At 53.3% G+C, this 25,528-nt stretch overlaps 1 protein-coding gene across 1 annotated transcript in view; it reads right to left on the reverse strand.

The window, feature by feature from the left end:
- Positions 1-518: 518 nt before the first annotated feature.
- ASIC2 (acid sensing ion channel subunit 2) overlaps positions 519-25,528 on the reverse strand; it is a gene marked incomplete at its 3' end in the record, with an annotated part of 239,343 nt that continues 214,333 nt past the window's right edge. The window contains exons 4-10 of the mRNA XM_079905381.1: positions 13,575-13,725; positions 11,392-11,448; positions 9,993-10,146; positions 7,809-7,900; positions 4,207-4,286; positions 2,498-2,566; positions 519-620 (exon numbers count right to left, since the gene is read on the reverse strand). Of these exons, the coding sequence (XP_079761507.1) occupies positions 519-620; positions 2,498-2,566; positions 4,207-4,286; positions 7,809-7,900; positions 9,993-10,146; positions 11,392-11,448; positions 13,575-13,725 (705 nt within the window). The remainder of the gene's footprint in view (positions 621-2,497; positions 2,567-4,206; positions 4,287-7,808; positions 7,901-9,992; positions 10,147-11,391; positions 11,449-13,574; positions 13,726-25,528) is intronic.

The raw sequence follows: 25,528 nt of genomic DNA on the forward strand, positions 1-25,528 counted from the left end.
TGGGCAGGTTAAGAACCTTCACAAACTACACAAGGACCGGACGTCGTCGAGTTCTGCGGCTTCCCTCTTGATCGCGCAGGGGTGATTCCAGCGTGGCCTCGTCGTGACTTCAGGGCTGGAACCTGGTCCCCCTGCACAGCTGCAGAGGGACTGCTGGAAACCGCACGGAGGAGGGTCAAGTACGGAGACAGACGTGGAGGCGGTGCCGTGAGGACTCAGAGCATGCAGTTGCTTTTTACATCTGGCAGTGAGATGTGATGGCAGGTCGGTTCTCGGACAGTTCCAGAGCGTGACTCACTTCTCCTAAGAGGGACGGATGCGCGGCAGCAGGGCCTGAGGACGCGTCGTGCCAGACGAGGCTGGAGCGAGGTTTTGACAGAGAGTTTGCTATGTGTGCATAGGGGGCTCTTGCTTCTTTCCGTCGGTCGGCAGGGGTCATCCCACCTGAGCCTGCCGTCCCCTGTTCTGGTCCTGGGCCTCCAGGTCTGTCTGGGGGGTGCCGGGCAGTCGGAGGGCTGTCAGCAAGCAATCTCCTCCAAGGTCCCCAGGGCTGTCTGCAGGGGCACGTTCACACTGTGGCTGATGTTCTCGGAGTGGTTTGGCATCGGGTCGCAAGTGCTCTGGTGGGAAGCGGAAAGTGGGCGTTGATGCTCATTCAGCAAAAGTTCATCACGATGCCCCCGCGCAGCCCAGCCCAGGCCCCGGGAACCACGCTGCCCACTGTGGGCTCTCCCGGGGCACAGCTGCTCTGCCCCAGACATCTCACGCGCTGGCTTGCCATCTTGGACCATGAGGCTGAAGTGGCCTCATTGCCTTTAGAATCCTCTCCATTCTCCACCTAGGCACACCCCCCCCACCCCTGCACCCGCAGAGAGGGGATGGGGCTTAGCGACTGGTTTGACCTTCTCTCTCGCGGTCCCCTGATGTGTCACCTGAAGCGACATCTGAGTGGTGTGTACCTTTGGAGCTTGGATGGCCCATCCTACCCTCGCCCTTGGGGTCTCTGTTGGGTCAGCCTGGGCTGGAGGAGGGCTGGTCTGTGGCCAAGCCTGGGGCAGGGGGTGCCAATCGCTGAGGCCAAGCAGTGGAGGCCCCCAGCCAGAACCCTGACCCCTGATCGCAGCTGCCTGAAGGACCTTTAGGTTAGGCTGGCCCCAGGGAAGAGTGGTCTTGGGTCCCTGAACAGGGTGGGGCTGAGATAGCTTTGAGTTTTCCAGGTGATTCCCAGGCTGCGGAGGGCTGGAGGCTGGGAGGGATGGAAGCAGAATTCGGTGCCAAGAATGCGGCTCGGGCAGGGGGAGGGAGCCTCTACTCGCTCATTATAAACTAGGCAAAGCTCACGGCTTTACAAGCCTGGCCTCACTTAATCCGAATGGCACTCCCTGAAGCCCCAGTGATTTAGCAGATGATCAGAAAGGGAAGTAACGAGCCCCAGGCACACGAGGCTGGGAAGCGGGGACCTGGGATCCAGGCAGGTAGCTGAGTCCAGAGCCTGGCCTCCTTCCACACTGCTCTCTCCTCAACAGAAGCTGTCTTCTGTTCAAACCCCAGAGAATCAAAGTGAGATTTTTAGCCTGGGAGATGGGTAGAGAAATAGTGTCTGGAACAGAAGTGGGAGCCCAAGCAGGAGGAGGGGGCTGGGGTCCATTTGGCATGTTATGATTTTAAGGGGGCAAGTGCCCATCGAATGCCCCGGTCTCTTGGGGCCGGGGTGCTGACTTGGGGAAAGCCAGCGATACCTGCAACCTTCAGTGGAGACCGGGGTCCAGGAGCAGACTGAGTTAGGGAAGAAGAATTAGCAGCATAAGAGGTGCTGCCCCTCTCTGGCTCGAGGAATGAGAGGCGGAGGAGGACAGTGGTGGTTAGGGACGCTTTGTGCCCAGCTCTGACACTCACCTGCGGTGTAACCTTGGTCTGAGCTGCAGCCGCCTCATGCACAGACCTTCCTCTAGGGTGACTGTCGGGTTGAAATGATGAGTGCCTTAAGGGCACTTAGCACAGTGCCTGACATGTCCCAGGCATGTACAGTGGTTAGCAGTTCTAATGGGTATTACTGCCACTACCAAATTCACAGGGCCGCACACCCTACGTCCCCTTCAAAACGGGGCAGAATGCCAGGGACATCCCTGCTTGTATTCTGCCGCCCCGCAGAATAAGGGAGTGGACCTACGCAGAGCCTCTCCGGTTCTCCCAAGGCATGAGAAGAGGGGCGTGGCCTCTGGCCTGGGAGAAGCCGGATTGGTCCAGGCAGAAGCATCTCCTGGTCTCCGCTGCATCCACGGCTTACTACTGGGCTCTGGGGTGAGTCTCAGAGAGAGGCTCAAGGCTCAGTTGGAGTGTCCTTGGATTTGGGAGCTGCAGAGTGTCACAAGCCATGGAAAGGTGTGCAACGAAGCACGGCCCGCCCTCCGGCCCCACCCGGCCCCCGCATCTGGGTTAACATGGCCTGTACGTGCTAGAGGAACTAAGCAACCTGCAAACCCTGGGCTGCCCTCACCACGTTCTCATCGTGGCTCCTTTCCTCCTCTTCTTTGCCAAGCAGGTCTAATAGCTTGTCTTTGATCAGCTGCAAGAAAGGCAGGAAGGGGGTGGTCAGGCCAGAAGAACGGCGCCAAGGTAGAGAAAGAGAGAGAGACCTCCCTCCACGTGGCTGGGCTGGGGCCCCTCCCCAGTCTCTGGGCTGAGATGGGATTTTGGAGCAGGTGCTAGAGCGTGGAGGGGGTCACGGGAGGGCCTGGTCTCCCAGTATGGCTGGTTCCTTGTCTGTCCTGGGGGGACAGAATTACTCATCACTTCCGAGGCCTGACAACTCCACAGTTCACAAGATCGGGATACACTTGAGTTCTTAACATTTGATTCCTAGCAAGAAAGGGTAATTACTAAATATGTTCCCTGGTGCGATTCAATTTCTGTGATTTTGTGTATCTTTTCACAAAAACGAGTGAACAAGGCAGAATGAAATCTGGCCATGGGACCCGTTTGGGAACAAGGTCACCGTGCTGAGAGGCAGGACGTGGCGCTCTAGAGGCCCCTGGTCGCCGCTGCCCGCCGGCTCCCCGCAGTGACTCCCAGCGGCCTTTGGCCGTCGCCAGCCCCCTCTGGGATGCAGGCCACTGCTCTGCAGCCCCGTTTGCTAGGCTGAGACTCAGGCGGTCCTGGGGACGGTGTTGGGCCTGGACTTCCCTGAGGGATTCTGGAGTCCCTGGAGCCATCCCGGGGCTGGGGGGAGGGAGGCAGTAGGAAGGCTGACGTGCCCCCGGAGCGCTCAGTGACTGAAGCCACTGTTTGTCGTGTGAGAAGCTTTCAGAGGCTTTGTCCAGCTGCCTCCTGAGGGTGACAGCTCCCGGACTGTTGGTGGCCAGGAGCGCAGGGGTGCCCTTGCTCTCCCTGCTCGGGACTGATGAGCACTGCAGGAGTGATCCTTCCTGAAACCTGCCTGGACCACGGAAGGCGCTGCTCGGGTGATGGGCCACAAGGAGGGCAGGGGTGTGTGTGTGTGCATGGGGTGTGCGTGTGGCGTACGTGTGTATTTGTGAGCAGTGTGTGTGAGCACGGTATAACTGTGTGTGATATATGTGTGTGGAGTGTGTGGTGTATGTGTGTGCAGATGTTGCGTGTGAGTGTGGTATAAGTGTGTGTGATGCGTGAGTGGTGTGTGTGTGTGCATGGGGTGTGCGTGTGGCGTACGTGTGTATTTGTGAGTAGTACGTGAGTGTGGTATAAGTGTGTGTGATATATGTGTGTGCGTATGTCGTATGTGAGTGTGGTATAACTGCGTGATGTGTGTGTGGGGCACGTGTGTGAGTGGCGTATGTGGAGTGCGTGTGGTGTATGTGTGTGCATATGTGGTGTGTGAGTGTGGTGTGTGGTGAGTGTGAGGGTGCAGACACACGCATGTCTGAAGCCCCCTAGCAGCGGGAGGGGCTCAGGCTGGCCTCAGCACAGTTTCATCCTCTTCTCATCCCTTCTGCTCCCTCCCTGTGAGTGTAGACAGCCCTGAGGAGGGGCCTGTGGCTTCTGTCTCTCTTACATCCATCCCTCCCCCAGTGCCTAGGAGGTGGTGATAGACAATGTCCATGGACAGGGAAGGGGAGGCGGCCCTGGGGGAAGAGAGGCCGTGCTCTCCCCCCATCCACGCTCGGTTCTGGACGTCAGGGCAGGATGAGGGCGCCAGGTCATCCCCCCACGAGCGATCCCAAATCTTACCTCATAAATATAATCAAAGAGCTCTAGTATTGTAAGGATACTAGCACCAATAAACAATCCCATCTGACCACCAATATCACCTGGAGAGAGAGAGAGAAGACAAAGACTTGGCTTTCCTGACAGCACTTCCGGAAGGGCTGAACGGACTGAGAACTCGGAAACCAGGCCTTCTGAACGGGTTCCCCTTCCCGGGGGGCCGGGGCGTGTAGCTGGGAGGCCAGGCCCTCGACGCGTCCCTCCCTCACTGCACAGCTCTGAGAGCTGGGGGGTTTGGTTTTCAGCACCCATGGGGACGGGAACTAACCTGGATGCTTTCGGGGGGGCCTGGAATAGACCTCGTGGGCTGACAGGCTTGTTCATTTCCGTTCAGAACCACACTGGTGGGGCTCAGTTGGCTCTGGGCTGGGAATAGATGAGGTGCGTGTGGTCCCTGGCCTGGGCGAGGACACAGTCTAGCTTGAGACGTGTGTCAGGTGGCCTGAGGGGGGGTCTCGGGAGCAGTAACACAAGAGACACCCCCCAGTCATGACATGGGCTTTGGGGCCGCCTTGGGGCCCTTCTCACCCTTGGGCTAAGGCCGTAGGAAGCATCTCCCTGTCTCCCCACCTAAAGGTACATGTTCAGTTTGGTCTCTTTCTAGGGTAGAGGTCCTTGCCCTGGATGTTGGGCCCCACCGACCAAAGTCTTCTAGACTGGTCTTCGGATACCCCTGCATCAGACTCTCGGGATCCTTGTAATCAGTGTAGATGCCTGCACCTGCCTGAGGCCTACACAATCAGAACCTCTGGGCTTGGGGTCTGGAGGTCAGGAGTTTAAAGTGCCTGGGTGGTTCTCTGGCCCACCAGAGTTTGAGAACGGCTCTCCTGTGGGAGCTTCCAGTGGCTGGAGACCCCCTGAATTGAATGCGGTCCATTGTGTGTGCACCTGGGCGTTTGCAGAGGGAGAGCCCATATTTCAGAAGTTATTATCTGATTCTCAAGGGGGTTCTGATCCCCCCCAAAGCCCCACGCTTCGTTCTGGAGGCAGTATGGTAGAGAGCAGGGGGCTCTGAGGTTGTGAGTTTGCAGCGGGGCCACCAGCTCGGTGTGCGGCTTTGATAAGCCCCGACCTTCTCAGGAGCTTTGCCTTCCGGGCACATTTGGTGGTGGAGGTGGTCGGGGTGGGGGTGGTGGTCGGAGGAGATGAACTGTGAAGTCCTTTCCAGCTGTGACCTCTAAGACTGGCAGCTGCTGGGCTGGGCTGGGGAGAGCAGGTGCTGTTGGGGGTGAATGTACTGTCCTCCTGGAGAGTCCAGGCTGACCTCTTGGTCTGAGAACTTCTGGATGAGTACCTCTGCCCACTCCTCCCCTGATTATGGCTGGAGAAGCCCAACCAACACATCCCCAGGCGAGCAAGCCGTGACGACGGGAAGGCGGCCCTTCCTGGGGGGACCTGGTTTGGGGCTCAGCGTGGCTCCCCTTCCCTCCTCTCCTGCCCCTCCGCGCCCTCTAATATCCTCAGTAGAGGCTTATCGGGGAGTGTGCACGATGCGTGTGCACGTCAGGAGTGGGGTGTGTCTGTGCCTGTGCGAGCGGTGTGGTGGAGCGTGGGGTATGGGCCTGGGTGCGCCGTGCGCGAGTGCGTGTGGGATAGACGCAGGCGATACGTCTGACCACCGACAGCTTTACATAGGCGGCAAGCCACGTCTAGGGTAGCTACACGAGTGCGTCCAAATGTGGCTTTGTGGGAGTGGGCATAGTGTGTCTGAGTGAGCATGTGCAGGTGTGAGCACATGAGTGTGTAAGCACGCAACTTGTGTGCACGTACGTGTCTCTGCAGCCGCGTGGCTTGCATGTGGGTCTGTGAGGGTGTGTTCACCGCGGGAGGGGTGCGCTGTGCGCGGCGGGGGGAGGGGAGAGACGGGCCCGATTGGGTGCCGTGGCTCACTGTTTGCAAGTAGCACTTGCTGTCCTCACGGGAGGTGCAGATGGCAGCAGGACTTTCACGGCGGGCTATTTTGGGTGGGAACAAGATGCTGGGAAAATGCTTTCTCACATCTGCTGCAGGGACCAGCTACCTCTCCTGACAGATTCGGGGCTCAGGTCCTCGTCACTGTGTGTGTGTGTGTGTGTGTGTGTGTGTGTGTGTGTGTCTGAGTGTGACTGTGAGCCTATGTAGGGGAGGGGACGGAAGTGGAGGAGGCATGTCCTCGGTCTTCTTTAGGAAATAAAGGTGTCAGGAGCAGGGCTCTACCACCAGCTCAGGGCATGAGGCCATCTAGCCACAGACCCTTTGGCCACAACAATCTCCAAGGCCCAGGTGATGACCACCTTAGCCCAGCGGGCACCCAGCTGTGGCCCAGTTCCCCAGCCTCCTGGGAGAGGAACAGACACGCTCAGACGGTGCCGCAGGGTAGGCCCTGGGTCCCTGGCATGGTGTCTGTCCACATGCCAGAAACCTCTATTTATGGACCTCCTGTGGGCTGGGGCTTTTCCACATTTAACCATCACGGGAAACTCACAAAATGAGTTTTATTAGACCCATTTTACAGATGAGAAACCTGAGGTTCAGTGAAGCCACCTGCCCACCTTCTCCCAGTTGGTGTGCAGCGTCCCGTGGCTTGCTCTCCCCTTGTACTTCCAGGTAGAAGGTGTATGCCTCCCCGCCCTCACCCAGGATTCTATTCTCACCTGATTCACTTCACAGAGACAAGAGCTATTTTTCCTCGAAGCCACAGACACCAGATCCTTTCTTGAGAGTGAGTGGGAGTTGGGGGACGAGTCCAGAGCAGGTTTTTTTTTTTTTTTTTTTTGGCAGTACACGGGCCTCTCACTGCTGTGGCCTCTCCCGTTGTGGAGCACAGGCTCCGGACGCGCAGGCTCAGCGGCCATGGCTCACGGGCCCAGCTGCTCCGCAGCATGTGGGATCTTCCCGGACCGGGGCACGAACCCGCGTCCCCTGCATTGGCAGGTGGACTCTCAACCACTGCGCCACCAGGGAAGCCCCAGAGCAGGTCTTTTTAACTGTGCACCCGCAGGGGTCTTGTGAGTTTTACGCTGGGCTGGGACTGTGTTGAAATTAACTTCCTGCATCCATCCTGTGCCCTTGGGGCCAGGGGAGCTGGTCCCAGGGTGGGGTGGCAGTCAGGTTTGTAGATTTCTGGGGATGCATGGCCCTTCTGTTGTGTTTGACAAAGGGCTCTCAGTCCAGGGGGCACCGGGCCTTCTCAATGCAGCAAAATTGCTTTCCAGTGGGGGCTCCATGGGGGACCCTCCCTGGGCCCACTGCCTGGGACCACCCACAGCTCAGCCCTCCCTCCACTTGACAGTTCTTTCTTCCTGCCATGGCCCCAGGGCTCTGACTCCAACCTGGGGGCAGAAGACCATAGAATCCCAAGAGGATGGCGCTGGAAAGGCCCCGAGAGAGCGTCTAGCTCACCTACTTCAATGTGTTGATGGGGTAACTGAGGCCTAGACTGGGACATGAACTGGGCCTAACACCTCCAGCACGTGGAGTTCTTCCCATTCTGGGGCAGGAACAGTGCAAAGGGAAGAGGGAGTAACCCGCCCACCGGCCCATCCCCATGAGACGTGGACATTTGTGCAACAGACACTCTGACCTACCAAGTAAGGCAGCAACTTCGTACGCCTTCTTCTGTTCAATGGTCTCATAATTGAGAGCCTCAAAAAATATATCCAGAACGAGGATGTTCTCTCTGTGGAGGAAATGTCCAGTGTCATACGTGGTGAGAACCCTCAGGATCCACGGGGATCATCTAATACAATTTTCCCACAGACAGATGGGGAAACTGAGGCCCAGGCAAGTGAAACAACTGGCCCAAAGTTAGAGCTCGTTAGTGGCACAGCTGGGGCTTGAACCTGACATCCTGACTCCCGGCTCAGTGCCCTTCACGGCCCTGGAGGCGTATATCAGCTGTCCCCTTGGCCCCTCATTGCTAACGCCCCTGTCTCTCTGCACCCTTTCCAGGACTCCTGCCCGGCCTCCAGGTCTCCGTGCTCCCAGAGGGTCTGCCTGGGCCCTTACGTGCAGGTGAGCTCAGCACTCTCTTGACAAGGCTTGCTCGCCTGCCCCCCGCTGACCTCCCCTGCCCACTCTGGAGAGGACCCCAGTTCTTACTGGGATTGATAGCAAGCTTCTCCTAGTGGGGGCCCTACCCCGGATGGCCAAGTCAGCTGCAGGGACCAGGGAGGGTTTTTAGGGAGAAAACCCACACCTGGTTGCAGGGTTTCTGATGGAAGCACCCCAGTTCCCTTTTGCTCTTTTGGGCAGATGTGTGCATGAGACACATTTAGGCAGAAGTCATTACGGCCGGCACAATGTCTGCGACAGCGGTGCCTGGTACCTCCTACAAAATTCCCTGCCTCCTTCCACGACGTGGCTCACAATGCCCTCAGCGTCCCTTGTCCTCAACCCTGGGACGGAGCAAAAGCCGTCCCAGGATGAGGTCTGGTGACGGTGTGGGCAGGAGGGAGAGGCTGGGGGCGAGGAGCCCTCTCCACGCGGGGCTCGCCCAGGTGCCATTCAGAGGGTCACCCTCTCTTGCCTGGTTTATGGCAACTGCTTCCCACCTGGCTCCCTTCCGCCCACCTGGCTTCCGGTCCGACCTCTATCTGCCGCCTGAAGGGTCTTCCTAAAACCGCTAAACTAATCCACGTGACAGAAAATTAGCATCCAGTTCCTCCATCACTCAGGCTACATTTAAAATGCTCAGTAGCCACATGTGGCCAGTGGCCATCATGTAGGACATCACAGATAAAGAACATTTCCAGAAGGTTCTACCTAAACGGCAAATGTGAGCCTGTCACTCGCCTGGTGGAAGCTCTTCTGTGGCTGCCTGTCCTCTTAGAATAAGTCCACTCTCTGCGTCCCACCCCCGCCCAGCTCAGCCTGCAGGACCTTCTACCTTGGACACAGTCACCTCCCCCAGCCTCCCCTTCCCCTAATCTTGTCTGCCCTTCACGGATTTTCCCTGCTGAGGCTCTGCCTGGGACACCCTCTGCTCCTGTGTCTTTCTTTCACTTATTCTGTTAAAAGATATATATATATATATAGTTGAGCATCAGCTCTGTGTCAGACACTCCACAGCAGAGAACAAAACAAGAAAAGTTCCTGCTCTCAAGGAGCTTCACTTTCGTGAAGTGGGCAAGTTAATTGCAGGAAACACACACGTGAATATAGAATTACACATGGTGGTGTGTGTTATAAAGGAAAACACCAGAGAGCTTCGAGAGAAAAATGACAGGAGGGGACTAATTTAGTCATCCAAAGAGATGACGTTTAAATGGAGACCTGCACAATGAGGAACCAGCTAGGTGAAGAGTGAGAGGAAAAGCATTCCAGGCAGAGGGAACAGAATGTGCAAAACCTGCCTGGAAAACTCCTCTACATCCTGTAAAAACATCTCTGCATTGACATATACACCCTAATATGTATAAAATGGATAACTAACAAAAAAAATGCAAAAAGAAAAACATCTCTGAAGCTTTCCTTGACAGCGTCCCTACGCAAGGTGCGGCCAGCCACTTCTCTTATTACCTGCATCAGCCTACATAGCTTTCAGCTTTGTACTTGTCGCTCCACCAGACTCTAAGCTCCTTAAAGCCTGGGGGTGCATCTTAATCCGCTTTGTCTTCGTATTCTGAGTCTGAGCACAGAACGTGGCAAACAGCAGGTGCTCAGTTAATGTCTGCCAAATAGAAGTAATCGCTTACCTTGCCCTCGACTGCCCCCCAGTTTTTCCTAGTCCACCCTCCCCCACCGCCATCCACCACGTCCACTTAACGTACGAGATATATTTTTCTGATTTGTTAAATTTCTTCTCGAGGTACTTGGCTGATGTCTTGCTGGGAATCTTCACCATGGAGAGCTCTTTGTTGTAGCGGGTCAGGTTGCAGGGTGTCCTGCAGAGACAGTAATTACTGTCCTTTTCCGCCAGCAGACCTGGAGGGGAGAGGGAGGCAGGGCTTAGTCAGGTGGACCTCCTGGCCCAGAGTAGCCAGGTTCCCGCAGCAGAGGAGTGAGCTAGGAGGAGGTGCCACCGGGTAAATGAGGGGTGGGGGGCTGTGGAGAGAAGGGGGGCCGGTTGATGAGGGTGTGAGCTCTCATAGAATGTGCCCACTCTTTCTCTGTTACTCTTAGTCCTGTTTTTCTTCTGTTTCCTTCACTGTTATGTCACCCTTTGTAAATCTTTGAAAAGGCTCCACTTTTGGAGAATGGGCTCCGAGGGAGTCCCGGACCCCTCACCTCCCCAGGGCCTTCTTCTCTGCTCCTAGCCTCAGTTCTCATCTACAAGGGGGGCTGTTCTCCAAAGGCGAGTGTGGGAGACCATTTTATCTGAAACTCTGGGCTCCGCGGTACTCCCTCTGGGGCTCCCTCGTAGCCAACGCCCACCTGCTCTGCTCGCTGGTTTAGGACGCAGAACTGAGGCTTTGCATCCATTGGAAGTCACTCCTTCTCCTTCCCGCCAGCCCTCCTGGAGGCGTCTGGACGTGTGAGCCCCGAGCTGCTGCACTTAGATCCAGCAAGTGCAGCTGCTGAACGAACTTGAGTCCGGATGATTTAGATACTCTCTGCTTGTCTTGGTTATAGATCATTTCCCGGGTCCGGAAGAGGTGGGCACGTGGAGCGGGTCTAGCTTGGGGGTTGCAGCTTGTTTGTGTGATCTCCCTCACTGGAAGTTTTCCAGGGTCGGGGGGTGGGTGTGGACCAGCAAACACCCAGCAGAAGGCAGAGGAGCAGGGGGAACGCGCCTGGCTCAACGGAGCACGCAAAGACAGGACAGCTTTGGAATAACCGCGAGAGCGTGTGCGGGGAGATACGGCTGATCTCCTTTGGGGCCCACCCGGATGCTCACTGTCGATCCTCTCTGCCCGCTCCCCTGCATTCCGCAGTGCTCTCTGCTCTCCCAAAACCCACTCCTTCCCTACCCCCACCTCTCTACCTCCTTTCTTTCCCTAGTCTGGTTTCCAGCCCTCATCCACTTGCATCAGTTCCCTCCCCCACCCCTCTCTCCTTCCTCCTCTCCATCTCCCTCTCCCGTCTCTGCAGGGACACCACCCTTTCCAGCCTCTTTCCCCTCACCCTTCCCCACTCCCCTTCCCCCCATCTCTCTTCTGCACCCGGAAGTTCTGCAAGGTCTTGATCGCAGCCCCTCCACCATCATTCCACCTGGCCCCTGGTACTGACCTAGGGCAGGCTCGGCACACTCCTTGTGTTGCTCAGGGGTACAGAAAGGGGCATCCCCTGCAAAGAAGAAAGACAGGGAGAGGTACTCAGGCAGCAACCCCTTCCCTCCTTGGGCTGGAGGAAGGGATTGCATCCAGCTACCTTGGTACCTAGGAGGGGCAGCAGTTCACCAGTGGATGGTCAGAAGCCCTGGGGGTAGTGGGGGAGCAGAAGACTGGGTTCTGATCTGCTCTGTGATAACAAGACCGGTCTAGCTAACTTCTCCCAGGTTGCACAATCTGGCTTACATATGTGATAGGAAAGCGCTGACAGTTCAAGTGGGGAAGCAGTGGTAAGCAGCTACTAAGTCCTGGGCATGCATTGTCCCCTTTAACCCACACGGGTACCTTCAGAAATAGGAAATACTGTTTCTGTTTCACCCATGAGAGAATTGAGGCTTAAGAATCCTGTTTTCCCAGGACATCAGAGCTAGCGGTGATGGAGGTGGGCTTTGAACCCAGGTCTGTCTGACCCCGAGGCTAGGGCTCTTTCCACCACACCACACTGCTGTAGGGGAGTGAGGGCTGCTTTTTAAGTCTCCTCTTTGCTGTGCCCTTAATTCCACATTATAACTGAGATACCAGTAACAGTGTCATGTGGGGGTGGGGGGCGGAAATGATTAAAATCTCTCCTGCTTGCTTTGGGCTCAGGTTCCATGGGGAAACCTCACTGGCTGGTGATCCAGTCTGAGCATCAGGCAGGTAGCATTTACCAGTGCTCAGTTCTCTCTGGTCTCTGTAGAAATCCAGAAGCTTTTTTTTTTTTTCTTTTACCAAGTGCTGAAGTTAAAGCCCACCACGATATCTTTTCCTTACCTTCTCCCTAAACACCAATTCTTTTCAAGAGCTGAAGAACTGATATGCTTCCTCCTTTCTAATAATAAAAATTTAACTGATATGTTTCCCTTTTGCTCTGTCTTCTAGGAAGCTCAGAGGCAATTTGAAAGGTCGATAATTCTAAATTTAGATTGCTAGAGCAATTACTGATCATAGTGCACGAAGTTAGAATTTAGCTCTAAGGATGTTCATTTCAGCATTGGTTATAACAGAAAACAACTATAACAGAAAACAACTGGTAATGAATGAAATGTCTGATATCAGGATTTGGCTAAATAAACAAAGTATGATATAACCATGAAGTTGTAGCCATGAAATATAACAGCAAAGTTCCCAGCACATAGTAGGTCTTCAGTCAACAGTACTCTCGATTCCCTCTCCCCATGTGTTAACACAATCACCACTGACGTTTGCAATTGACAAAGTTTTCTTTTTGGCCGCACTGCGGAGCTTGCGGGATCTTAGTTCCCTGACCAGGGATCGAACCCGAACCCCCTGCAGTGGAAGCATGGAACTCTAACCACTGGACCACCAGGGAATTCCCAACAAAGCATTTTTATATCTTAGCCTAATTTTATCTTCCTATCCACGAATGATTGTGTTTTAAAGATAATGGAGGTAAGAATAGAGAGGTTTAGTAACTTGTACCAGGTCACACAGCAGTAAGGTGGAGGAACCTGAGTTAGAAGCCAAGGCCACTGACTCCAGCCTCAGTCATCCTTCCTTCCATGCTGCAGTACCAAACTCTTCCTGCTCCAATCAGCCCCCTTCCCCCCACTCCACTTCTACTGACAAGCCAACTGCCTCTAATGATGGCTACGTGCATTGTTAGTCTGAGAATAGAAATGTCAGTACACATGCATTCATTTGCTGGCTGATGGACTCTTGCCTAGCTTGAAAGAGAGCTAGACATTTGGATGCAAGAAGGGAAACATCTGGAGGAAAGCCATAACCATCTGGATGTTTGAACGTGTACCACACCAGGATGTAAGAATTGTAAGCATCCAGATATCCGGACACTGAACTCTAGGAGGGAAGACCAGCAAACAATTAGCAAACATATTGAACGTTGGGAGGAACGTCCTCCAAACACCTGACCACTTCTGGACACCAGGATGCTGCCTTGGTTGCCAGACTGGAGGTTTCCATCCGCCCTCTAAGAGTTTGGGCATCAAATAACAGTCTTCCCAGAACAGCATCCCTTTGCATCCTCGTGGAGTGGGTGTAGAGTTTCCCATCAGGGTGAGAAATGCAAAGAAGGTCGCAGGTAGTCCTGGGCCCCTGCGGCTGTCCTCGCCTGGCACTGACCTGGCATGTGGACCATGCGACAGTTGCAGTTCTCCACGATGTAGCGGGTCTCACAGTCAATCCGACAGGCAGTGATGCTGTAAACAGGAAAGAAGTCGAGTCCCATCTCCGAGGACCGGCACTCGCCCCACGGCGGGGGCAGGTATGTGAGCTGCAAGACAGGAAGGAGGGGGCAGCAGTCAGCCCCAGAGCTTCAGCCGCGACAGGCCCAGTGGCTCATTCATTCACTCATGCAGTTAACAGACCACTACTGAGCATCTACTGCATGACAACCTCAATTCCATTGACCTCCCAAGCCTTCTACTTTTGGCTCCGATACCAGTTTTCCTATCTTATTTTCTTTATAACCTTCTTATAAATGCTGATCTTCTCAAAGTCTCTTACACGGGCCACATCTTCCCACTTCCACAATTTGTCATCTCCCATCTCTCAGCAGCAGAGAAGTGAGATAAAAATTTGGGGGCTCTGCCTCTGGGGGCCCCTCCTTTCTAGGGTTTTTCTTCCCATTTTTTCTAGCTTTTCTGGCAATGCTGAACTCTAGCTTGAGACTTTTTAACTCAACGACTGCTGCTTTCTTCTTGAGCTCTAGCTACAACATTCCCTTAGAACTCGACGTGCCCTCAAAGGAGAGATCAGGTAAATCAATGTGTGTTTCACCCAGTGTGACTCCCTTCCTTCAAGGGCTGTGTACCCTCCAGTTTCTGCCTGTGTTTAGTCTCTCTCCAATGCCATCAAATAGTACTTTTGAAATATTTTGTCCAGAGTTTATAATTGTTATTTCCGGAAGGGTTAGTCTGATATAAGCCGCTCCACCATGACTGAGAACCAAAAGTCTCTCTCTCTCTATTTTATTTAAGACTCATTCCTTTGAGGGAGCTGTTCCTATTCTCATTTTATTCATGACGAAACTGAGTACCTGAAAGGTTAGTAGTCTGTTCAAGATCAAACACAGAGCCAGTGGCGGAGTCAGCATAGGGACCTAGGAATTTCTGACTCCAATCTTGCCCTTGTATACTACATTGTCTCTATAGGAAATGGATGAAAGGAGGGAGAAACACTCCAGAGAGGACCTTTCAGAGCTTTTCTCTTTTGTGTTTTTTTCTAACAGCTCCTTTCTTCTTCCTTTCCCATGAAGGCTTGCGTTACTCTCTCGTCTTTCTTTGGAGTTCATGAGCTGACCAGGCTTTTGCACAGATTTCCTCTATGACTTTGGATAAGTCGCCACTCTCCTCTGGACCTTAGTTTCCCCATCCGTAAAGAGGGAGTATGTGGGGTAGGTTTGACAGTCTATGATTAGAATGGATTCAGTTCCCTACATTGCTCAATATTGGATCGATCAGCACACAAACTGGATTTGGGAAGAATTCATAGCGACTTTTGGCAAGACAGGGGGTCTAAAATGATGTAAAATCATCTTGGGAGACTCTCGTTTCTTTTTCTTCTTCTAAAACAATTTCCCACAGTGGGTGGACCAAGAATGCAGCTGGTGAAACTCTGGGGATGTGCTACTGTTTGTTCAGGGTCAATCACTTCCCTTTTTTTATACAGAGGTCATGATCCAGATACCATGGCTACCCTGCTGTGGCTGGTTTATCATTCGTTCCATCAGATTTTCTGAAGCCTCACACACCACAGCAGCTGGAAAATCGCAGCGTGTACAGCATCAACTCTTGCTTACCAACGAGTGTCTGAAAGCATGTTGGAGTATTTGTTTATCCTGGGTAAGCGAAGCCTCAGGGGGACCCTGAAGCACTGTCTTCAAATATCTGAAGGGCTGTCTCAGGGAAGAAGAACTAGATTTGTTTCCCGGCATCCCAAGGGAAAGATAGACACAAGAACAGTTGTCCTAAGGGAAGTGGGGTGCATGATCACGTTTATTGACGTTGCAGGCACTGTGGTGGGCACAGCACACGCATTCTCTTATTTAATCCTAAAGAAGGATAAATTCTGTCTCAACTTTCTAACCTGCTACTATGATTCAATGACAAAATCCCTATCTTGAGGGTGAGGTCCCCATCATGAGGGGTGTTGAAGCAGAAACCATACAACCACCTGGCTGGGATGGGAAGAGAGAGATTCAAGTACTGCATGTGCAGTTGGAGATTCTAAAACCTCTTAAGCCCTTATATCCAATCCTAGACCCTACATCTGTAATTTTAATTTGAGAACTAGAGACAGTGGTACAAGTCCGACAGAACCTTGAACCTCACTCTTTCATGGGCTAGTTGTGTGACTTAGTCAGTGACAAAGCCCCCACTCCCCAGCCCCCGCTTTTAGCCTCCTCATTGGATTAAATAAGTGCCCAGCAGCCAGTAGGTACCCACCAAGACTTAGTTCCTATCTCTTTCCCCTAACAAACGTCTTCATGTTTTTCTACCCTTTCATTCATTCAACAAATAGTCCAGCTCCACCTCTGCTCTCCTTACAATCTGGTTCTACAGACTAGCGAAACGCCATCCTTTTTGGCTCAAGTTATTTTGCGCTGGGTTTACTATAAGAACTCCTGCCAATGCAGATGTCCAAGTCAAGAGGACACCAGGCTGCTGATCTAGGGCTCTGGAGCTGGGAGAGAGATCTGGGCTGGAGACGTAAATGTGTGCGTTTGTGTGCGTGTGGCTTTAGTGGATCTTGAAGCTGTGGGGTGGATGAGCCAGCCCAGGGAGAGAGGAGAGACACCAGGATTGAGCCTTAAAGTGTTCCTGTATTTACTTAACAACTCATCCATCCTTAGCCTTTTATTTTTCTCACTGTGCCATGGAACTGGTGGCCTTGCACAATTACTCACATTCATGAGCGAGCAAAGAACTCAGAACTTTTGTGATGGCATACCCTGGTGCTTGCCTGTCATCGCTCCACTGTCTCGAGGCTTCTCTCCACAGTACTTTTCGTTTTCTAGAGAGAAGTTTGTGTTTGCACCCTCCCTGCCTCGGGACGTCCTATGCTGTTCCTCAGCCACTGGCTTTCCCAGCCTCTCCCAGCCCATAGATCCCGAGGTGTGCCAGCAGGTGGCGCTGCAGTTAGCCTAGCTGCTCAAGGAGGGTCTCTGTAGTCAGAGATGCTGGGAGGGAGACTGTCCCATAGGACCTTGCCCAGCTCCCTTGGCCTTTTCCTTGTGTCTGCAGCCCACAGAAGCCTTGGCTGGGATGCTCCTAAGGGAGAGATGCTGTGACGATGATGAGACCGCATAGGAATATATTCATTCTGCTCCTGGAAAGGGTAGAAAAGACCGGAGGAGAGATAAAGGAGGAGGGAGACAAGGAGAGAGGCCCACTGAGCTCCTCTGGTAGCCACCTGGCTCTTTTGTCATGTCAGCCACTTGGGCTTTTGATTCAGGTGCTGGACACGATACTCACCTGGACCAGATCCCTTTAGGCTCTGGGATTCCCCTGCAGGTTCCTTCCCAGGGCTGGGTCGGGGTCTTCATTCTGGCCTGCTTGGCTTCCTTCTCCTCCTCACTAGCCCACCTGGCCGAGGTTCTCTGTCTGCCGGGAGCACCCATGTTAGGAGCACGTGTTCTGTGGTCAGACCCAGCTGGGTTGGAATCCTGGCTCTGCCACTTGCTTAGTGGGGGACCTCCTCTTTCTGCATGAGAAGCACCCTGAGATATTAACTACTTCAGAGGATACTGTGAGTTTTGAACACAAGGTACGTGTAACGCAGCTGTGGCCCTTGGCTGATGTCTTCCGGTCTCTGTGTCCTATGTATGGATAGGATGTGAAACTCAGCCCCTTGTTCATCTCCACAGAAAGCCCACTCACCCAGGGCATTAGAATATAAGGAAGATGTCAGAGTTGGAGGAGGGTTTACATCAGAGCAAATCTCCTTCACCTTGCCTAAGCCCAGCATCTCTCCATCTTTCTCCTTTCCTTCCTTCTCTCCCGCCTCCTTTCTCTCTCCTTATGTGCTTTGCCACCCTTTCCAGGAGCAGAATCCGCTTCTTCTTAAGTAGTTGCCTCATCCTCTGGCATCTTGGTGACACGGCAACCACCTTTCCCGTGGAGCCTCAAGGAAAGGCACTTCCTTCCCTAGGAGGAATTCTAAAGCCAATTGTTATCATGTTTTTTCTTTTCTTTTTTTTCTGCCTCGTTCTGTAACAAGACGAAACATCTCCAAGAGTGGCTGGTGAATAATAGATGTTGAATGAACCAGAGACGCTCTTGGCCTCTTTTCTCCCCACTAGGGCGCTGTCTCACCGTGTACAGTGACCAGGCAACAGAGCTGGTCGTGCTTTGCATCCATAACACAGATACTCACTCTGATGACTGGAAACACAGAAGCACGCCCCGATGACCCGTGGTGCACACTTATTTTCTGTTACTCCCGGAGTCTTCTCTCTGGGATATCTATCTGTGCGTGACTGACCACATCTTCGTGATTGTGCCAGAAATGAAACAGAGTGGGTAGCATTGTGAGAGGAGCATTGCTGGGGCTTCCAGGGAGAAGTGCTGAGTGTGAACACCCAGTGAGGTTCCAGTGACTTATGTGGTTCCTTGGGCAGGAACTGTAACCTCTGAGCCTTGCTTAGCTGCTCCATAAAGCAAGGGGTCTGGACCAGAGAGCTGCTAAATGCCTCCAGAATCTTCAAAGTTTTGAGTCTATGTGTCTCACTTAATACAAACCGGGATAAGGGGTGGGCAGAGGGGTGGGCTGCTCTCCGATGATCGATCCGGGTCTGAATATTTGGTTCACAACGTGTTTTCTTCCCTACGGGTGTTTGGTGAAACTGATCAAGATAAGGCCAGAGTGGTCCTGGATCAGAGTCAGTGGGAAGCCTTCACTCTGGGAAAAACTGCCTTGAGAGTGAAGGAAAAAAACCCCCTTTGTGAGCTGTTTTCCAGAGAACGTAGTCCGCGGGGTGTTCAGCTCACTCAGTGAGGCTCCCATGGATGAAGAAGTGCTCAACCAGAGGAGCTGGCCTCAGGGTGCAGGAAACAGGAGTCGGGGTACAGTCTGGGCTGTTACCAAAGGCTCAGTGGGGCTTTTGTTAGCCCAGCCAGCCCAGTGGTCCAGCCTAATTGAACAAGCTCTTCATTAACTCCTAGGATGTGCCAGGCGCCGGGCTGGGCACTGGGGCTAGAGAGGTGAGTAAAATGGGGGTCCCTGCTGTCCAGGGGCTCCTGTTTGCCACAGACCCCTCCTGCCACCACCTTAAGGTGTGTCCGCAGATTCCCAGGGCCTGTTCTCTTCTTCCGCCCCAGGCTGCACATCTGGGGGCAAGTGGGAAGAACATGGTTCCACCACAGACAGGCTGTGTGGCCTTGGCTAAGTTACATAACTACTCTGGGTCTCAGCTTCCTTATCTGCAAAACAGAGCTAATTATCTGTAACTCCCAGGGCCTCCCTGAGGGTTAAATGAGACAATAGGTGGGAAGAGCCTCACGCAGTGCTTCCATGTGTTCATTGAGTCCTAGGTTTGGGAAGTGCTTGTGAAAGTTCTTCATTAAAGGTATCAGTCGGTGGCTGGTTCCACGTGCCTTTCCTAACTGGCATCCACCTCTTCAGCTACACTCATATCTCTTCCTGTTCACTGGATCTCAGGCCTCTAGTACAGGGGCTGGCATATAATGGGTGCTTGATACTTATTGAATCAATGAGTGAATAAATGAATGAATTGTACCACCCTGCTTTCTCCCAGCCCCAGTACAGAGGATGAAGGCAGGGGGCTGCCCTCACCCAGTCCAGGAGGAGCAGAGGGTCCTCCATGTTGGTCTCCACTGGCTCTGCACTGAGGTGGGCTCGGCACCGAATCACATCTGAGTCCTGGATTAGCTGATAGCAGGTTTTCCTGTGTGATCTTGAGTATGTCACTCAGCCTCTCTGTGCTTCTCTGCTCCATCTGTAAGGGGCAGGGCCTTAAAGGTACGGTGCTCCGAGAGGCGCCAGGTTCTAGGATCGGTGGGCTCGTGAGGTCTCCCTGCTCTTGGCCATGCCCTGTGATCCCCCCCACCCTCATTTTCCCACCTTCTACTACAAGTATAAACTTCCCCCTGGCCCACCCAGATGGAGGGGAAATCAGAGCCTGCTTGCTTTCTAGCCATAATTTTTGGTTTGATGTTTTTATTGCATCCCACGGAGTGATTTAAGTGTGTTCACAAATGATTATATTATGCTCCTTTTAAACAATACTAAAATCAAATAAAATACTAAAATCAAATCCACCAATCAGTCGGTAACAGAGGCAGCAATGGGGTCCCAGGGGAAGCATGTCCTTGCAGGCAGCACAGAAGCAGTGAGGCGCCCACCCCCCTCCCGCCCCATCCCTGTGGTTTTCGTGAGTGTTCAGTCCCCAGGGTCAAAGCAGGAGAGATGGTACCACGAAGAAGCAAAAGTCATCGCAAAGAGACTGAGCAATAATAACCCCTCCCGGGTGGAGACCCTGTGGTAGGTGCTTGTAAGGACAGCGTCTCGTTCAACCCACACAATGACCCTGTGTGAGTAAGAACTACTTGCACTGAAGACTCACTGTGGACTCATTGATGGTATAGACACCGCTGGTATTTGCTGAGCCCTTACTCAGCACCTTACTTGGACTGACTCCTCGAATCCTTACCATACCCTTGTGGGGTTGGTACTTTTATGATCTCCATTGTATATCCTGGGAGACGGAAGCGTTAAAGAGACTGTGGTCATGGACAGTAGGAGGCAGAGCTGGAACTAGAAGCCAGCAGTCTACACGTTTATCAATGTGCCTTGCCTTTTACCACAGTGGGTGGGGTCCACCGGAAGCAGAGGCAATGCCTGGGTGGGTGGACGGAGGCTGCAGCAGAGATTTGGGGATGGGAACATGGGTTCTTCAGAACCCAACACGGGAAATGTCGCATGGAGTCATTGAACAGTTTAGCCCTCACAACAACTTTGCCAGTTAAATATTATCATCCCCATTTTACAGATGAGCAAACTTCAGTAACTTGCCCGACACCACACAGCTAAGAAATGGCAGAGGCAGGAGCCAAACCCAGGTCTGTCTGACTGCAAGGCTCCTGACTGGGGGTCAGGGGACAGCCTAATCTTGGCTGTGCTGTTACCCTGCTGTCCTGTCTGGGGGACCTAGCTTTTTCATCTGCAGCATCTGGGTTCAGAATAGATAACCTCCAGGTGTAGTAGAGTATAGGGGGTGGTCTATAAGGCAAACCAGACGACTGCACCCCTCCTCGCATCCTGCACAGCCATCACCAATGGATGACAGATGACAGCCATCACCAATGGATCACAGATGTGGTGTTAGAACTTACCTAAACACTGCCGTTTGACTGGAATCAGAACCGAGAGGAAATGTTGTATTTAGGGAAGCTTCATCTGCGGGAACCATCAAACTATACACTGTTAAGTATTCACATAGACTAGATAAGACTTATTATGTACTATATAAAATACAGAATGTGACTTCCGTGCAAGGACGGGAACCACAACCTGCCCTCTTGCGTAGGAGCATCCCCCAAACGGCATTTGGACCACAGGAGGATTCACCCAATCAGAATTCAGCAACACCCTGGTCCTGCCCTGGGGTCACACACAGAACTGCTGGTTGTGCTGGCTGGAAACTAAGTAGTAGTAGCTGATGCAGCACTTCAGTAAGCAACAAAGATCAGTTTAAAAAGTGAATTACCCATGGTTTGTGACTAATAATAAAATCAAATAAAATACTAAAATCAAATCCACCAATCAGTCGGTAACAGATTACAACGGTATCCATTGTAAAAATGTCTGCGAGTGGGAGAGAACGTGACAAGAGCAAAAAGTGAATTGTTTATTCAAAAAAGCAAGAGGGGGCTTCCCTGGTGGCGCAGTGGTTGAGAGTCCGCCTGCCGATGCAGGGGACGCGGGTTCGTGCCCCTGTCCGGGAAGATCCCACATGCCGCGGAGCGGCTGGGCCCGTGAGCCATGGCCGCTGAGCCTGCGCGTCCGGAGCCTGTGCTCCGCAACGGGAGAGGCCACGGCAGTGAGAGGCCCGTGTACCGCAAAAAAAAAAAAAAAAAAAAAAAAAGCAAGAGGATCTTTTTCAAAGACTATAACTTGTCTCATTCTAATGTGACTTTCACCTTGGGCTTTGCTGGCTCTAGATATGCCTCTGGAGCTCTACAAGAATCCTTCCAGCTTTGGTGTCATGGGGCAGACAGCCCCTGCACTTTTATTTTCATAAAAATATTCTTTTTTTCATTATTATTTTCATCCATCCATCCATCCACCCACCCTCCATTCATCCCTCCATTTATACATCCATTCATTGATCCATCCACCCACGTTCTATTCATCCCTCCATCCATTCACCCACACCGGCCCCCCCATCCATCCATCCACCCACCCTCTCACTCATCCTCCTTCCAAGTGTGCAATAAATGTTTGTTTAGCACCTAATCTGTTCTAGGAACACTCCTAGGATTTGAGGCTACGAAGATGAATAAGACCTGGTTCCTACGACCTGGGGGCCTACAGTCTAGAAAGAACAGACAGGCATGTAACAAAGCAAGTGCTATAATGGGGTAACAATGTACGGGAGTTGTGGAGGCACTAAGGAGGGCACGGCCAGACCAACTTGGAGTGGGGGGATCAGAAAGTCCTTTATGGAGGCGGTGGTCACCTTTGGGCTGAGTCTAGAAAGACTGTGTTGTCCATTAGACAGATCTGGAGTGTGGGAAGAGTGCCCTGGGTCCAGGGAACTGCCCAGGCAAAGGCCCAGAGGTAAAGAGAGGCGTGGCCTGGAAGGGGAGCCTCAGGTAGGGCAACAAGGGGGCACGTGGGTGAGTGTCAGGCTGGTGTGTCCTGCTCCGTGCCCTGGGAACAGCCCCGGGTGACTGAAAAAGTCTCCATCATTGTTCCGGTGACTCCTGCACCTTCAGTGAATATACATCCCTGGTAGGTACCAGCCCCTGCAAAATTCATGCCCTGCCTCCACTCCCCAGTGTAAGGGCTGCCTTGACAGAAGAGCGTTTTTAGGGTGTCTGTGCACGCTGACACACCATTGTCGTCGCATCTTCGTCCGGACACAATTTCTTGGGCAAGTGCTGTCGGCGCTGGCAGTGTGTTCGCAGCAAATTGCCTTGGTGTGTGATTTGCTGGTTGAAACTGGGGGAGGGGAAGTGTCGCAGGGATGCAGGCGCAGGGGTGGCCTCACGCAGAGGAGGGAGCTCAGAGGCATACGAGCCAGGCCTTTACTCCCAGGCTGACCTGAACCAGGCACTTCCCCATTCAGAGCCTGGGGTTTTCTTCACTCCTTCCAACGCTGGCCCAGCTGTTGACATAAGTATCCTTTGTCTTTTCCTGTCCTGGGCCCCCCTGCAGGTTCTGCTCTGGACTTCACTGCTGCTGGGGGGGTCCTCGTGACATAGTACTAGGGGTCCTGACTCCCCCAGCTCTTTTCTCTGACCCATACTCTCAGCTCTGTAAGCTGGAAAGGGGTCATTTGGGATCCAGACTGCATCTCTGCCCTGTATTTTCTTCCTCCTCGTCCTTCTCCTCTTTTTTTTTTTTTATTAACCCTGGGTGCATTTTCATCTTTCTGAGAAGATCCCTCAGTCCAGCTTCCACCTATGCGCATCGTCAACGGAAGAGTCTAGAGGAGGCAGCAGGACTGGCTGCTGCTCGGCTGGAGCATCTCAGAGCTGCTGCATACATCTGTGCGCAGGGCGCACACTGCACAGCAGCAGGAGAGTCACAGACGAGGGTGTGCGTGTCGCCCACAGAGAGCACCGGGTAGCCCCCAGCGCTCTGTCTCCCTCTCCTGCAGCCCTGCCTGGGGCTTCACTCTGCTCCTCCGCAGCTATCAATCCCCAGCATCCCATTGTTTCCGCTTCAACTACATCACCTTTACATCGCCATGAAAACATTCCTGTTTGCATGGGCTAGGCGGGGTGCTGGGGGAGGATGTTTGTAGGGGCACAGACTGGCCTCTGTTCACGATCTCTGTTGGGATGGGGGACTTTTACGACATGGCTTTTTTCAATTGCATTTTTTTTTTTTTTTGCTGTACACGGGCCTCTCACTGCTGTGGCCTCTCCCGTTGCGGAGCACAGGCTCCGGACGCGCAGGCTCAGCGCCCACGGCTCACTGGCCCAGCCGCTCCACGGCATGTGGGATCTTCCCAGACCGGAGCAAGAACCCGTGTCCCCTGCATCGGCAGGCGGACTCTCAACCACTGCGCCACCAGGGAAGCCCTTCAACTGCATATTTGAAAGAGAAGCTGGGTCCAGGTTGGCTGGAGAGCACCTCAATGCATTTGCTACAGTTTTGGCTTTTAGCTCCATTCGGAATCCACTTTCCACATATCTGGGTGGGCGTGGAGTTGGTAGCTGGGGGGTCTCGGGTGGCTCTGCCCAGGCTGGGAGCGTGAGTGAGTGGGGGCTGGGTGTGTGTGTGGACTGAACACAAGGCCAGCCCGCCCCGCTCTGCCCTCTGCCGCCTCCTCGGGCCACCTGCCCCTCCCCCTCTCCTCACCCCGCCTCGGCCCTCCACCCTAGAGCAGATTCTGAGCTAGCTAGGAGGGTTTTCAGCTGACCCAGCACCACGCCGCAAGTCCTAGCCCTGACCAAGGAAGGACGGGATGTTCGTTGAGGGCCCACACTGACCACGTGTGTGGCTTCGGTTAATTCTCGAGGCAGGGCTGATGGGCACTTTAACACCTTTACGCCCCACGCTCCGATCGAGGCCTCTGAAAGCCCCGCAAGGGTGTCAGAATGAGCCGCAGCCGCCTCTGCCCTCTGGGACTCCACCGCTGCGGCCCTGGACGCCCGCGTTCGGGGACTGGATGAATTTCCTCCTGCGACCCTGCCTGGTGAAGGCTCCGTGGCAGGGAGGCTCCGTGTGCACAGAGCAGTGGCCGTAAAATTCATCTTTTACTACCGCCTTCCTGGAGCTTTCCAGCGTGGGGGTGGCGGATGTTTACAGGCATAAAGCGTGTGGATCCTGGAAGGATGAGATCTGGAATCGAAAGTCTGTGCCCCTGAGCCACTGAACTCTCAGACGGGCTGAGCTCTCAGGTCTGATCTTTCTGGCTCAGCTCTGCACCAGCAGGACCCACACTTAATTGAATCTTACGCAATTTTCCAAAGAGGGCTACCTGCTTTGTATTTAGGCGGTTTATAACACCACACTGTGTTCCATCATTCCCCAAATAATTAACGCTTGTGGAGGGTCCATTATAATTGTGGAACCTCATCTATCACTACCTGTCAGTCCTTCAAACTGTGACTTCCTGGCCACCATCTCTAGGAATGCCACCATCGTCAGCATGCTGGGTCACATTTTTTACAGTCAGAGTACTTTACAACCTTAAAAAAACGCTTTCTTTTCCACTGAATGATTCCAATTTTGTATGGCTGAGTTGGTGGTTCCAATTACAGTTACAGTCTATGGGGTACATCCACGAAACACTTTGAAGGGGAACTGGGGACACATTGCCCTTTCATAGACATCATCTTAAATGCCTGGACCATGTGGAAGGACTACAATGGAGAGATCAATACCTCACCAGCCTCGGGAGTTCAAAGTCATTTGTACGTGTCATGGGCTGGCTCCTGGCTGGGCCCTGAGAAAGACATTTACCCTCACCTTCCCAGTGGGGGGGCCCGACAGAGTCCGTGTCCACACGGGACACCACGTGGGCTCCTGGAAAAGATGGCCCGGGGATTACAGAGGCTGGAAGGGGCAGGTGACGTACCACGTGATGTCGTGAAAAGAGAGTGGCCTTTGGAACGGGGCACTGGATTCTAATTCTCAGCTATTTCGTCATCTCCAAAAAGGGATACCGGTACCACCCCACAAGTTTGCATGGAGACTGAAGGACATGGTCTAGGAGAGCGTGGGCACTGGAGGAGAGCAGGGACTTAGTCAATACTCAGGGCAGCACTGCATGGTTAAAAGACTGGGCTCTGGACTCAGGGAGACATAGCTCTGGGTTCTAGCTCTATCAGTTATGGGCTGAGTTTCCCCACCTGTAAATTGGCAGTAACAGTACATAT

This window comes from Stenella coeruleoalba (assembly GCF_951394435.1).
Source record: "Stenella coeruleoalba genome assembly, chromosome: 19".
Taxonomy (NCBI): Eukaryota; Metazoa; Chordata; class Mammalia; order Artiodactyla; family Delphinidae; genus Stenella; species Stenella coeruleoalba.